Genomic DNA, 14,820 nt, shown 5'->3' with positions numbered 1-14,820 from the left:
CTTGAGAAAATTTTATGTTTAGAATTTGAATGTTGACATTTTTTTGACTTCATTGAAGATTTTCTAAATGTTTCTCTTCATACATAATGGGAATGAAAAAATAAAGAAAACAAAATTAATAAACAAAATTGGAGGGAAAATTATATTCCAAGTTAATCAATTAATAAAAAATGAGTTACCTGATATCCACATGGTTCACTCTTAAGCGTAGAAGCACTGTCGCTCTGCTTAGCCCTGTCCTTCTCAGGTCCCTTCACTTGTATCACAATACGATGATCACTATCCGTGCCCGCGGCGTTCCCATGCACCCTCACGTACCTCTGCCTCGGTTCCGACACCAACAAAGTACTGTCGCTGTCACTATGATCACTAATTTCCATAACACAGTCCCTGATGCCGACACTGTCGTCATCCCGATAATCGGGGCTGGAGATATTCGAAACCGCCTCGGATACACTGTAGTCCCCAGTGTGCTGACCGGCGGGCCCGTTTGGCAGAGAGAAGGGTACACGTCTAGAGCCCGATTGACTTGACATGACAGAGGAAGACACTGATGTGGGTGAGGCTGGGGATCCTGAGTGCAGGGGACTGGATGATGTCGGGGAGATGTTGCTGTGAGAAGAACTGCTGCCGTTGGAGAGGGTGTGGGCGAATTTGTGGTGGTCGGAGATGGGGGCGTTGTATGTCCAGACTATCCGGTCACTATCACTAGTGCAGCCTGCTGATTCGGGCCGAGTATCCAGGAGAGTATTGAGGGAGCTGGTGACGTCCTCGTCGGCTTCGGCATTAGCGACGCTGACGCTGCACAGGTCGTTCTGCTGTCCTTGAAGTTGGTCCTCGGACCGGCTCGTCCGTACGTAATTGTTGGAGGAGTAGGGATCTGCGGGGGAATGTTGGTGCTGATCCCTCTTGTTGGCACTGACGGGGGAAGTACTGGCAGAGTTGGGGCCCGACTTGCCGCCCACCCGGTGGCCTAGGTCCATCTCGTTTGGGCTGTTTGGCACTGAGTTGTGCTGCTGATGGCGTAAGTGGTGGGCGTGGCTGTTGTGATACCTCAAATTGTCCACCTGGAAAGAAGGAAAAACGGAAATAAATACACTACTCTGCTTTTATTTCAACAGTATTCAATTTTTTATGTAACATTAAACTTTTTTGTATAAAATTAGAAGAATAGAACAAATTAATTTCATTAGCCTTGTTACAGTTTGTAATATAAAATAATGTAATTTTTTCATAATTTATTAAAAAATAATAGCGGATACAGTTATCCTTTTGAACAGATTACACATTTTATCATCTATGTTCACATACTAGTTTTATCCTTCGAAAAGTTATATCTTATCAGAACATTTCTATTTTCTATCATGTCCCATTATTAAATTCTATATCAGCTTTACCTTCATTATGCTGTTCATAAACTACTCTTATCATTCTGAATTCTACTAGATAGATTAATAAATATTGTAAACAAACAAATATGCCTCATCTAATAGTCAAGTATTGTAACTGATAAATTCGTAGTACGAAATAAGGAGTGGCGCCACTATTTCCTAATAGTAATTTGACACTTGAAGATTTAACGAAAAAAAGTATATCTATCAGATATAATCTATTTATCCTTCGATTATATTATTTTTATCTAGAACTGAACTTATTGAATTACATTTGTGATAAAATCAAACATTTTAAAAAATGTCTATATGTATATAAAATAAATGGGATTTTTGGTCTAGGAGAAAACGTAAAATTTTTAATTTTTTAATATTTTTTTTTTGTAATACAAAATTATAAAAATCAGGAAATATTTTTCTTATCAAAATATTAAAAACTTTATTATGGGAGAAAATATTAAGTTCAGTTATAATAATATTGATCTAATAAAACCATCACAAATGTATTTTTCAGCAATATAATTAAAATTTAAACGAATACTTGAAAGTTAGAGAAAATACTGTTTTTCATTTTTTTTTTAAATATATTTCGTCCCTTTTTGTTTGCTCATAAAAAATTAAGTTTCCTGTTAATTCGTGATTGAGTTTTAACAATTTGAGATTTGAGAGAATTTGTCAAACTGTGTTATTTCCAAACTCATGGAAATTTATTAAAGCAAAATATATCACAAAAACCATTTAATAAGATAAGTATTTTTTAATTTTTTTTTAATTGTTAAATCTCTATAGTAGGATCATATTCGATGCAAAGTAATAAATCATTGCCTGTCAAGGGAACCAATGCAGTACACTTTTAAGGGTTTAGAAATTGAATAATTTCTTTATACATTATGAAGGGGCAAAGGGATCAGTTCACGTCTGACACCCTTGTTCCTACAAAAATTCCTTTATTCTCATAAACTATTTATTTTAAATGTAATTTATTATAAATCCAATTTGTTTTTTAATTTCCACATATGTACTACATTTTACCTCTGTACGCGCCACTGTTGTTTACTTGTTTTTTTGGAGGCGCTCTCTGTTTTACGATCAAGCTCGCCAGGTTAGTATTTGACGCATAACCGACCACTTCGTACACTCGATGCACCTGGGTGACTACAGCTACTACCAGAACACAGTGCGTATGCAGTGGTATTTCAGATTTAACATTGAATTTCATTTTAAATTTGACACGATTTTCCTTCGATAAAGGACCGATAACTTTTTGCTCTACTTTGCATCGAATACGATCCTACTATAGAAGCTTCTAATGTATACAAAAGATAAAATTAATTATACTTGTATTAAATTAAATTGTTACGACTCATATGACTTTAAGGGTATTTACAGATGTTATTCAAGACAAATGTTCCTTAATAGTTATCTCGTGCCAATCATTTACAGCAAATATAAATAATATGATTCTGCACTATTTAAAAAATTGTTCCTAAAGTTCTCTTGAAGCAAAGTCATATATGCTAAATGCTAAATAAATACGTAGACAAATTAGACTTAGTAATAATCTTAAAATAAATAATAAAGTACTATAAAATTTGAGTTTTTATTTGATTTATATGTGACATTTTGGTGTCTTTGAAAGAGGTGTGCTGTAAGTAAATAGTTTAAGCTGTATTTGCTGTGTATATCCATCGTAATGGTATCTTTAAATTACTATTCAGAATAGAAACTTGTAGTTTGTTTTACAACAATAATTCAGGTTAAGCTACAATGTTACAAATTATGGGCAACCGACAAATTTTGATAGCTCTTTTTCATTAACTTTTATGTTCAGATCTCTTAGGTCTATACACATAGAACGATTATTTTCCGCTTTAAAGCAACTCCAAAACTATTATCCGCAACATTCCTCTAAAAGCAACAATAAGTAAAATATGTTAGACTACAGATTTTAAGTAAATTGTGTTTTGTTTAGATTTTACTTTTATTGTATTTTCATTTATGTTTTTACTTTAAGTTAAAACAGACCATAAATAGCTCATACACATTTAAACATGTAGCATCGTCTCTTTCATTTCAAGACTCAAATTGAAGAGTGTGCAGTAAGGAGTTAAAGATTGCATTGGTTGCAATTAGCGGCGATGCAGCATCCAATAGGATTTGAGTCGATACACTGTTAGTGGTGTACGTTCAAAAATTGATAACTGTAGCTGCTTGTTAATAGAGTTTTGGGAGGAATTTTTAAGTATTTATCATTTAAATCTATTTAGGATGTTAAAGCATTAATTAATACGAAGTTTCATGATTCTTAGACATCGAGCATACTTGCTTCATGATTTCTGATGTATATGAGATGTTTTAGGCATGGTTTTACGGTATACAGTTATTAAACTTTATTTTAGAAGATGGTGACCAAGGAAAGACTTACTTTTTTCTGTTGCTTCGGAACAATGGTAGTCTGAGGCATGCGCGAGATATTGAGTATGTGCTCTCCAGTCATCATGTATGCCTCGAACTTAGGCTGTCCCTTGGACTTCTCGTTAGCTGCCAGCGGCTGCCACTGCAGTCTCTCGTTTTCCTCTGGGGCTTCCTGATGGCGGCCGAGGAGCGGCTCCTGTTCCGCGCAGCTACCGTTGGTCGTCCCGAACCGACCATGCTGGTGGTGGGCCTTGTGGACGGCTGGTTCCGGCCTGGGGGAATTGTGGTGTACTCCAGGTATCTTGGTCGTCTTGTCGCCTTCGCCGGTAGTGTTTACAGAGAGCAGGTGCTTTCGAACAGTCGCCTTTATCTTGGGATCTGTGGGAAAAGCGAAGGGTGATTCTTTACGGTCATTTCTAACTACTGTAATATTGGCTGGCATGGTTTTTAATTATTTTTAGTTCACGAATATCATTATAAAAATGCACTTTAATTATTATACAGGTGTCAATGAGAAAATAGGCAAACTTTAAGCAATCTTAAATAAAGTTTTAAAAACCTTTGGCGATGTACCGTTAGCAAATTAAAAAAATAACAATAACATATTTTCTTAATATATTAAGTCTGTGCAATTATAGTTCCACAAAATTTGGCACTGTAATCTTACATTTGGTATAGTCTTTCCGATCTCAATTGAAGAACCAAGAGGTCGACAGTATGTACCAGGTTCGGTAGCTGACGCAGCAACTCGGCATTGAAATATTTGAAAAACTTATAAACCATACCCATATACAGGTCTCGTCGAACTAAACGTGGAGGTGGTAGAAATGTATACGCCCAGTTGGTGTATAACACAGCTGCATTGGGCGACTGGGCAATAAATCTTAGTTGTTGACAAGTGGTTGACAAATTGCCTAGCAGTGCAGTGCAGCAATGCGGAATTTGGTGTGATTCGGGTAATTTTAATTTATTATAGGCACCTTCCATTAATCATTCAATATTACAATTGCGAAAGGGAAAAATAAGAGGGATATTTTGTTTACTAGTATTGTTACATGGCATTTTGGAGACCTTTTGAAACGGAACAATATTTACCATCAACATAATAAAATTGCTTGAGGACATAAATAATTAAAATATTATATTATATATTACAAATTATTATAATTTTTTCATCTAGCAGAAAACTAGAGGCTATGAAACTCATTAAATTTTATTGCTAGGCATTTCTATACATGTTCAACTGACTTCAGAAAGACTATACCATATATTACAAAGCCATGCTATTCATTCTATATTTTAATTACCAGTGCCGTAGATATAGGGGATCAACAATTATCTTAAAGCTTCTGTGCCTATCTGTCACTTTGCTAAAACACATTTCTGTAAAAATACTATATTTGTATTGTATGTTTGTATTATTAATAATGTTTCTGTTTGTTTTACTATAGACACTACAGTTTTTCAAAAGAATCTTAACTACTGTTAACATAAAGATATAACTAAACCTGAATAACATGTATACAAAAATAATAACAAATAAAAATAGTATAAAGGAATATATGTACTTGAATATAAAAGTACGAATAAATTAAAAAACGAAAACTGAATGTTATCCTTTTTCTTAGACTACATTTTTTTTATTTATTATTATTATTATTTAAAGTTTTCTGCTACTTTTTAAAATTTATTCATATGTGTTTCATATATGAATGTGTTATGTATTCATATATGTTTTATGCTTAATTTGTATTTTTATATTATTTTTCTATGTCCATCTTGTTCAGATTAGCAGAGATTTTTTATAAAGAAATTTAAATTATGCTTTGTTTATTTCTCACAGTTGTAGGAACATAGAAAAACTCAATCCCAAGCGATATTTTTAAGCATCCTCGAAAGGAGTTCAAAATGGCAACCATTAATGTTTTTTTTTTTCATTATATCTTTTTAAGGAGCTGAAAATTAGTAGTTCAAAATATGTGGTTCAGAACTTGGCTTATTAAGAAACTTTCTTATCTCTTGCATTTTTTCACAAAATTTTCCGCTTTTTAGTAAAAAAAGAGGAAAATGAAATAAATTTCCGTTTCTAGAATTTACTCTGCAAATACTAAATATATTTTTACAAAATCTGTTGGAAATGGCGATCTTTAACTTCATTACAAACTTCTATTCTACAATGCGACTGTTCCACGCGACAACGCGATTCCGCAATTTTTTAAAATTTTCAAGTGGAGTCGTATAAATCAGAAAAAAATCGAGCAAGTTACGCCTAAAGAACGTAAAAGGCAGAATTGTGCTTCTCATCTAAATATCCAAGGATATTTTTAATTTTTTTTAGAAAAGTGTAGTTGTTAATGTTCAAAAAAAAGAAAGTGCAACGATTTATTATGTTTACTTCAAAATTTATAAGAAAATACGACAAAAGTGTTTTTTAAGTAAATATGTCGTTTTTCAAATCATACAAAGAGCAAAAAGGTCATAGTAGGCATATAAATTACAGAATTAAGAAATGGGCTAACTCCCCATATCTACGCCACTGATAATAATTGAATGACAGAATATCTGGCATGGTTTTCTAACTACTAACAATAAATAGACATTTCTTTCAAAAAAAAGGCATGCAAATATCTGGCGCATGGTGCATTTATGGGCCAATATTTGATATACATTTTTTTTTTAATTATTTTTTTCTGAGGAATGTTCCCTTAAAGTTTGTGGGTCATCCCGTCATTGAGCAATTTCTTACAAATTATTTAAATATTAATTCAACTTACTGCATTATAAAGTGTGTAATTATTACTAGATAGTTGGTAGCAATTTTTTACCCTATAATTATCGGCGCCGTACATCGAATCCAAAAAGTAGGGTTAATTGGTAAAAATAGTAGAGTTGAGAGAACATTTTACGGTAATATGTTCATGATTATAATAAAAAATATAAAATATTAATGTGGCTAGACGTAATTTGATATCTTTAATAGCAACCAAAATACAAAGTGCAACATTCTTTACCTGCATTACAGAAAAAAAGATTCATACTACAGCAATATTGCAATTTTCACTTTGTTTATTACTTTGGAAAGTTTTGATTGAAAAAGGAACCACACTATATCCCTGCAAGTTCTTCAATACACAATCAAAACTGTTCAAGTAACAACAATGCGCACATATTAATTCATGAATGTATTTATTACCAGCCCTCACCATTACACAAGGCACAAGAATACAGCACGATTTTCCTCTGTATCATCGAAGTGCAGAGCAAAGCAGACTAATTTGCAAAAGGCAATAAGAAACTGTTTATCTAACTGAGAATATAATAACCAGTTTGTCTAGGATCTTGGATGCCGCATAACATCACGCAGAGGTTAGTCACTGCTTTAAATCATAAAGGAGCAGCAGCAGCTCAAATACAACCAGCACCACTACTACCAAAAATATGTAAAATAAGTATTAAACGTTTTTATTATCGAATCGATCGTTTACGGACTTGGGGAGGCGATTATTTGAAACCTACAGAAATATTTATCATTACCCTCGTGTTGTACAAAAATATATTTCAGATAGGTGTATATATGTAGACTTAAACCTTTTGAATTATTTCTAAGGAATTTTTCAATAAATTTGTGTGATAGAAAAGTTAATGATGAATTGTCACTTATGTGTTAGCAAAGCAGATTGACATTTACTGTGAAGTGTCGTTCCTTCTCGACACCAGCAGTTCCAATTATGTTTTCAGTGTTTTGATTGTACCACAGTTCAGTGATATTTGATTAATCATAGAAAAACGTGCTGTATAAAGTCTTAAGGGAATCCGGTTTTTGATTAAAAAAAAGAACTAAAATAACGATCAGACAATATGGAAAGAAGCAAGAAATATCCGTATTTCCTGTCACGAAGAGAATGAAAATTTCCTAGGGTATAGAACAAGGCCACCTAAAAATATGTCTGATATTTAAAGTATAAGACACAACTGCATGACCTTGCTTTGTTAAACAATCGCAGATAGTCTTCACGAAGCAAATCGCAAAGGAATGTGCTAGTCCAGACAGAAAATGACGTAAAAAATAAGAACATTTTACATTACATAAGTATGATACTGACTTACAAAAAAGATGTTTGCTTAAAGCGATTGTAAAATTTCCATACTCTGGGGACAAACATTTACTGATTTTATATTTTTTATTCTCTAAATTACGTTAAATGTATATATACATTTCTAGAACGAATACTTCACTAATGGTTGTTATTAAGCATTATTAAAAAAATGTATCGAATTTTATCTAGTTAGAACAGTATTATCGGAACACGTTTGAAGTCTCGAGTAACTGCCCTCTCGATTTCTGGAGAACTTATTGTGGGAAAGATAAAACGATCTTGTCTCGGGGCTAGTAACTCTCAGGCTAATAGCCCTTGACTGTTTGTCAACTGATCTCATGTGCCAGTATCGATGCAAAAGTTCAGAGGTCGACGAAATTCACCCCAACTTCGCCCCGATGTCGTTTACGATTATCCAACTTAGTTCGATAGCTTCCAGGAATGTCGTCACCACGACAATTAATGTATCAATTAAAGAGCTATCCAAAACGATCACTAAAAAATGAATTTCTGAAACATTCGTTCCTTTACAAGTTTTGTTCTATCTGTACCTACTTAAGAAAATGTAGTTAATTTCAAGGAATACCCAGAAAGAAATTTCTGAACAATCGGATGGTGCAGAAAACTGTTTCTTTTTTCAAAGAAAAATTTGAAACAAACGCAAAAATTCTGAAAATTTGAATCTTTATTAAAATCTAAAATATAAAAGGTTCCAACTACTAGATTTGTCAATATTAATAACTTTTAGAGATTACTTAAAAAATTACAACATTGTTACTTTTAGAAGTTGATGAACATACTGAATATGTTCAAAATGACCAAAAACATGTTGGTCTGGAATCAGAAGACAATATTCATCTTGCTTTAAGTGAATTAGCAAAATAATGTTTTTTATCCGAATATTTTATAGTTTGCTTTGAAGTTAAAATTAAAAACTATAAAGTTAAGTGTTTCTTTTTAATTATAGAGAATTAAAACTCTGTTTCTTTTATTTACTAGTGAAATTTTAAGATATGGTTTCTTTTTGTTGTTTTATATTTTGTTAATTTATTTATTTGAGAGCATCCTGAATAATACATCAATTCTGTTAATATTTTATTTTCATACTCATTAAGTATTGCAGCAAAATGTATTTGGAAAAATATGCTAATAAGTATTATTCAAATCCTTTTATTTCCACTTTCTTCTTTCACAATCAGTGTGCCTCATTTGTAGTAAAGAAATTTCACCGACAATTATTTCCATAAATCTTTATTTGATTTTATAGTTTAATTGTACGTCATAGTCATCAACTTTGTATGGATATGGTATTACAGAAAACCTCTTATTTGAGTAATTTCTCTCTCCCTTTTTTAGTAAACAAAAGGAGGCCAGTGCTATGAGATTATAGTTGAACTTCCAATCAACAGATGGCGCAATTAAAGTATAGTATACGTTCACAGATGTACGATAGTGAAAGTATACAGGGTGGCATAAAACTATGGGAACCCCAAAAAATCAAAATGGCGGCGAAATCGAGATGACGGACGCAATTTATGAAAGTTTACCGATTGTCACCAAATTTTGTATACCGTGGTTTTCGAGGTCGCTGATCACGAATACGAGGACGAATTTAAAAAATAAAGATGGCGGATTCAATATGGCGGACGAATTTTTCGGAAATCAACCGATTTGCACCAAACGTTGTATACGGGGGTTTTTGGAGTCGCTGATCACGAATCCGAGGTCAAATTTGCAAAATTCAAGATGGCGGACGAATTTTTTTTGAAAATCAGTCGATTTGCATCAAAGATCGTATACGGCCGTTTTTTGGGTTGCTGATCACGAATGTGGGGTCAGTGACCCCCAAAATATATCAAATTTGGCCCCATTGATTAAATTTAAAAAACCCCATCCACCATCTTGGATCCGCCATCTTGAATTTTGAAAATCTGACCTCGGATTCGTGATCAGCAACCTCGAAAACCTCCGTATACAAAATATGGTGACAATCAGTTAACTTTCAAAAACGTCCACCATCATAATTTTGCCATTTTGAAAAAAAAAATTATATTTTTTCATTTCTTAATATTTAACATTTTTTGATAAAAAATACGGATTTTTGCAGAACAAAAAATTTTCAATTTAAAAAATGGATAAAAGATGCAAAATTTATCTTTGAACTGATTTTTAGCAAAAGTGACAAATTCAACCATTAGGAACACAATGAAAGAAAAATCGCAGCAGTTTGAACTCTTGAGGGTTCCTTTGAAATACTTTAAGGTTAAAGAAATACCGAAAATGTCTATTCATTATTTGTAAATTTATCTCAAGTTTAGCGAAAATCTTAAATACCCAATTTTTTTCTCAAAAAGCGACAAGAACGTCTTATAGAAGATATTTTGAAGTTTTGAAAACGCCGTTTAGATTTTCTGTACGATCATTAGTTATTTTTGCTTTGAACGATGATAACAAATCATCGTACAAACAGTCCAAATTAAAGAAACTAAAAGAGCTACTGATGTGGGATTGCCAAAAAAAAATTGTTTGAAGCCCATGGACCTTTTCACCATTTTTCCTTAAGTTACGACTTTTTGAAAGTCACTTAAAAATTTATGATTTTTTTCTTTCCTTGCCAGTTAAATAACGATTTCATACAGAAATCAAAAATGCGGGTCAAGTCAAGCAGTAAATACGTAATGCCAACAAATTTTCCAAAGCGTAGCTTTCAATTTTTTCTGGAGCAGTGTATGATTGAACGATATGAAAAGACCGATTTCAAACAGAACGCGTGGGCGTTGACGACTGCCCAGATTGGATCTGGTCGTCTTTATCATTCGGGTCACCTTGCGCAGTAGCTCCTACAATTTTAAAATCCCAATCCGACTCGAGCGCCGAACACAAAATTAAGCGGTAACTCCATGTTCCTCGTCAAGGAAATTTTAAAACGAGTAAATTATAACACGAAGACGAAATTGCTATCATATCGAGTCATAATGTAAAAGAGGCCGGAATGAGCTTTAATTTCATAAATTTCTGCTTTTATGGCTCGTAAAATCTCACTAAAAGCTGTTATATGGGAAATACAATTTATTTGTACACGTTTACTGCCGGAAATAAATATCGTAATGATAATAAAACAGCGGCATCCGCCGTTTCTGGCATAACAAAGTAGTACCTGCTCTCGCAGTGATGCTAGAAAATCCACTTAGCCTTCAAGGGAGGCTTTACCACTCACAATTTAATGTTTATTTACATTACATTAACGTACAAGATGAATCCCTCAAAACCTAGTTTATTTATAAAATGATGGTAGAAGTCATATACAACAGGGTGTTTCTGAAATAAGTGCGTTCCTTCAAAGGGGTAATTATTACGTGAAACTTAGGCCGACTTTGCATCGCGCCACTTAAGTTAGGTCAAGTTCAATGTGGTTATTTGCACAGTACAGGCGCGGACATGTCTTGCTCGCTCTCATCGAGCCTTCCCGTTTCCTTATGCGATTATGGACGAAGGTACTGTATAATTATGTACTTAGAATTATAGTCTTATTTATTATAAAGTTGGAAATTGTACTATTTTTCTATTTTTTAGACTTATTAGATGATCATAACTATATTCTGGTACACGTGTCGATTCAAATCGATTTTAATTTGTTTCATTGTTTGATTAATTTTTTTTAAAGTATGTTAATAGATTTTGATTACTTGCGAATTAATTGTAGCAATTTAGTATCAAATAACTTATTTCAACATATGTAACTAGTACAGTGATTGATGAAAATATTTGCATAACTAGTCACGACTAGAAATATTTAATTTTAAAGACGTCGAGCATAAGTGTGCATCGTTAATGTTGGAAATATTACTTGCGCAGTTGGTTAATATTAGTACTGTTTTGCACAGTTTTATTCCTAGTTTCTATTTTAGATAAAATGTAAAATGCGAAAAATTTACTGAAATAAATATGTAATTATAAATAATTTATTAAAGACACCTGTTAAAAAATACTGTTAAGCTAAGCGCACCTGAACAGTAAGCGTTATGCGATTTGATGGATGTGTTAAAGCCACAACAGTATACAAAAACGACCAATCCGTATCCAAACACCTAGACCATACATTTTAATCGAGTTAGACTTCAGATCTCATTTCGCACGATTTTTTGCCTATTATATTCAACAGGTTGAGGAATTACTTCACGAGCGTACAAATTAATTGCTATTGGCCGAACGCAAAACGTTCATGTGCGCCTAGCTTTATTTGTACAAAGTAACAATGTGGACCAAATGCCATGATTTTGCTTTACAAGTATGAAGAGCAAAATCAAAGATTTCTAAAGGTAATATGTACATGTTTTTATGAAAGTAGGCATCTTTTGAAATCTTTAATATCACTCGAGGATAAAAATTAGCCTTACCGCGTTTAATTTTTAGCGTGACAGGATCAGATGATAACCGCAGACATTTTAAAACTGAAAAAGCAAAAAAAATGAGTGTTAATAAATTATTAAAAGCTCCAGCTTGGTGAGACGAAAAAATTACACTTGTTAATTACGCAAGTGCTAATTAATGAACAGCGTATTAACTAATTGATAACTTACTTACCCTCTTTCGTACTAAATCTTATGACATCTGTCTCGTTTACTTTGAGTATCACATCGCCGACTTCAACCTGGAACAAGCATAAGAAAACTATAAATATTTATGATACGTAAACAAGAATTTTATCAAAATAGTATGTACAACAGGCAGACAATAACAACGATATCGACGTTATTGCTAAAACAAACGAAAATATTTGCACAAGTCCCCATTTAATCATTCATTCGGTTTACTATATTGTTTATTTCATGAATTCGTTTTAAGAAAATGACAATCTGTGTCGACTTGAGTTCAGTTACAGTCTATCAAAAAATTCAATTGTCATGGGATTATACGGCGAATGAGTTTATCACTTAGAATAAATAGATGAGATTCTTGCGATATACATAAATTATTTCGAATTTTTTAATTTAAAAAAACGCCAATCGTGTAAATAGTAACAATCAAATTAGTAATATTTCTAAGTTGGATTTATTTACATACCAATAAAGATTTAAATAAATGTGCTGAAATATTTTGCACTTATTTCTATAAAATTGTACCTGTGTATAAAAATGATATTTTGAATTGTTGGTATTATATCATACTTTTAATTTATGCATTGTTTCTTTAGAGGAAGATTGACATAAACAAACCTGATTGCTTATTTGTGAGTATTTACATGAACATATAGATAAACTAGAACAAATAAACGCTGTTTATACAGACAAATCCCTGAATAATTTAGAGATATATTGTAAAAAGAAGTTTATTTTTTAATCTTTCTAAATATCTATACACAGACATATTATATCACACTTTCATTACAGACTACCAAAACTCAAAAAATATTTTTGTTGAGTTATGAAATCGTTGAATCTACACTCGAGATAATGCGATTGCCGATTGGTTGAATAAAATGTGTCATTCTCTTAGATCTATGAATGTATCTTACACTCATCACTTCAAAAATTAAAAATATTCCAAACTAATCTTCACACAATTAAAAATTCATGACCCGCTTGATTTTAAATTGTGTACCATTTTAATTAGTATCAGTTTATTGTCTAACGAGCAAATGAAAGTTTATCTCCTGATATAATTTTACAATTATGTTTACTTCAACGATTAATTAACAATATAAAAAAATTGCGCACTGTAGTTCAACACAATAGGTAACAGCGAATGAAATGTGAGACAATTACCCTTGACATTTTAAACGCATTTACACGTATTACGTACTGAAATATAAAAGAGTTTGTTAATACAATAATAAACATTCGGTTCTGTAAACATTTCCAAGAAATTATAAACAAATTTTGCATCGGGTCAGGTAATAGTCTCATATAATTTTGTAGTGTAAGATTTTTTCTGCTTACATAAGTAGGTATCTATCTAAAGATAAAAATGAAAATATACCTATAAAAACAACTAAATTTGCATGTACTTTCTATCCAATACACATAATTTAATGGAACACCTAAAAATGTTTATAAAAAATAAAGTAAAACGATATTTCACTAAATACACTAGTAAAAAAAAAAAATAAGGATAAAAAAATCATAAATATTTATGCAAGTTTCAAAACGCTGTAACTTGGTGAAAAATGATCGTAGAGCAATAACAAAAAAGCGAATTGAAGCTTAACGTTTCCAGTTTCAAAATCAAAAACTCAAAAACTTTTATTATTGTCTATCTTTAAGAAATCCGGCGGAAAAAAATTTAAGGATTTTGAATGAATAGACTAATGATATTTTCGTTTTTTTTTTAAGTATCCCAAAGGAAGCCTCAAGAGTTGAAATCGCTGCGATTTTTCTTTCACTGTGATCCGAATGACTGAAATTTTTGTTAAAAATCAAATTAAAGGATAATTTCTGCTTTTTTTATTCATTCTTCTAAATTGAAAATATTTTTTTCGCAAAAATTAATGAATTTTTTTATCATTTAATTTTGTGACTAATATATAAAAGAAGTGTATTGTTTTCTAACTGACTTGCAAGCTTTTATGGTAGTTGACGATGATCGATTATATTGATATTTGATTGATAGTGTGAGAAAGTAAAATCACTCCCTTGTTATTCATAATACAGAAAATAGTATATTACGTAATAAGTGTTGTAAAAAGCATTTTACGCACGAATGGAAAAGTTACGCACGACGCCGCGTAGCGGCGAGTGCGTAATTCTATGAGTGCGTAATTGCATTACACCACGTATTACGTACTATACTTTACCTACGACCACTACTTTAAATACTTAAAAACACACCGTCTTCGATCAATGCAAGATTCCTATTACGTCGTACGGTAAAAAAATCGCACAGCTTGGTAAAAAAATCGTACAGTTTTCCTAGCAACC

At 32.2% G+C, this 14,820-nt stretch overlaps 1 protein-coding gene across 6 annotated transcripts in view; it reads right to left on the bottom strand.

Annotated features, from left to right (window-relative positions):
* Positions 1–14,820, bottom strand: part of LOC108909199 (PH and SEC7 domain-containing protein 2) — a 156,278-nt gene that overhangs the window by 18,092 nt on the left and 123,366 nt on the right. For 4 of the 6 annotated variants that reach the window (XM_018713448.1, XM_018713452.1, XM_018713449.1 and 1 more), the window contains exons 2-5: positions 12,488–12,554; positions 12,301–12,354; positions 3,817–4,184; positions 180–1,067 (exon numbers count right to left, since the gene is read on the bottom strand). In XM_018713448.1, coding sequence (XP_018568964.1) covers positions 180–1,067; positions 3,817–4,184; positions 12,301–12,354; positions 12,488–12,554 — 1,377 coding nt within the window. The remainder of the gene's footprint in view (positions 1–179; positions 1,068–3,816; positions 4,185–12,300; positions 12,355–12,487; positions 12,555–14,820) is intronic. The other 2 variants (XM_018713451.1, XM_018713454.1) reach the window with 1 other exon arrangement.

The sequence above is a fragment of the Anoplophora glabripennis genome, unplaced genomic scaffold (assembly GCF_000390285.2).
Source record: "Anoplophora glabripennis isolate ALB-LARVAE unplaced genomic scaffold, Agla_2.0 scaffold305, whole genome shotgun sequence".
NCBI lineage: Eukaryota > Metazoa > Arthropoda > Insecta > Coleoptera > Cerambycidae > Anoplophora > Anoplophora glabripennis.
This window is presented reverse-complemented; position numbering and strand designations above follow the sequence as displayed.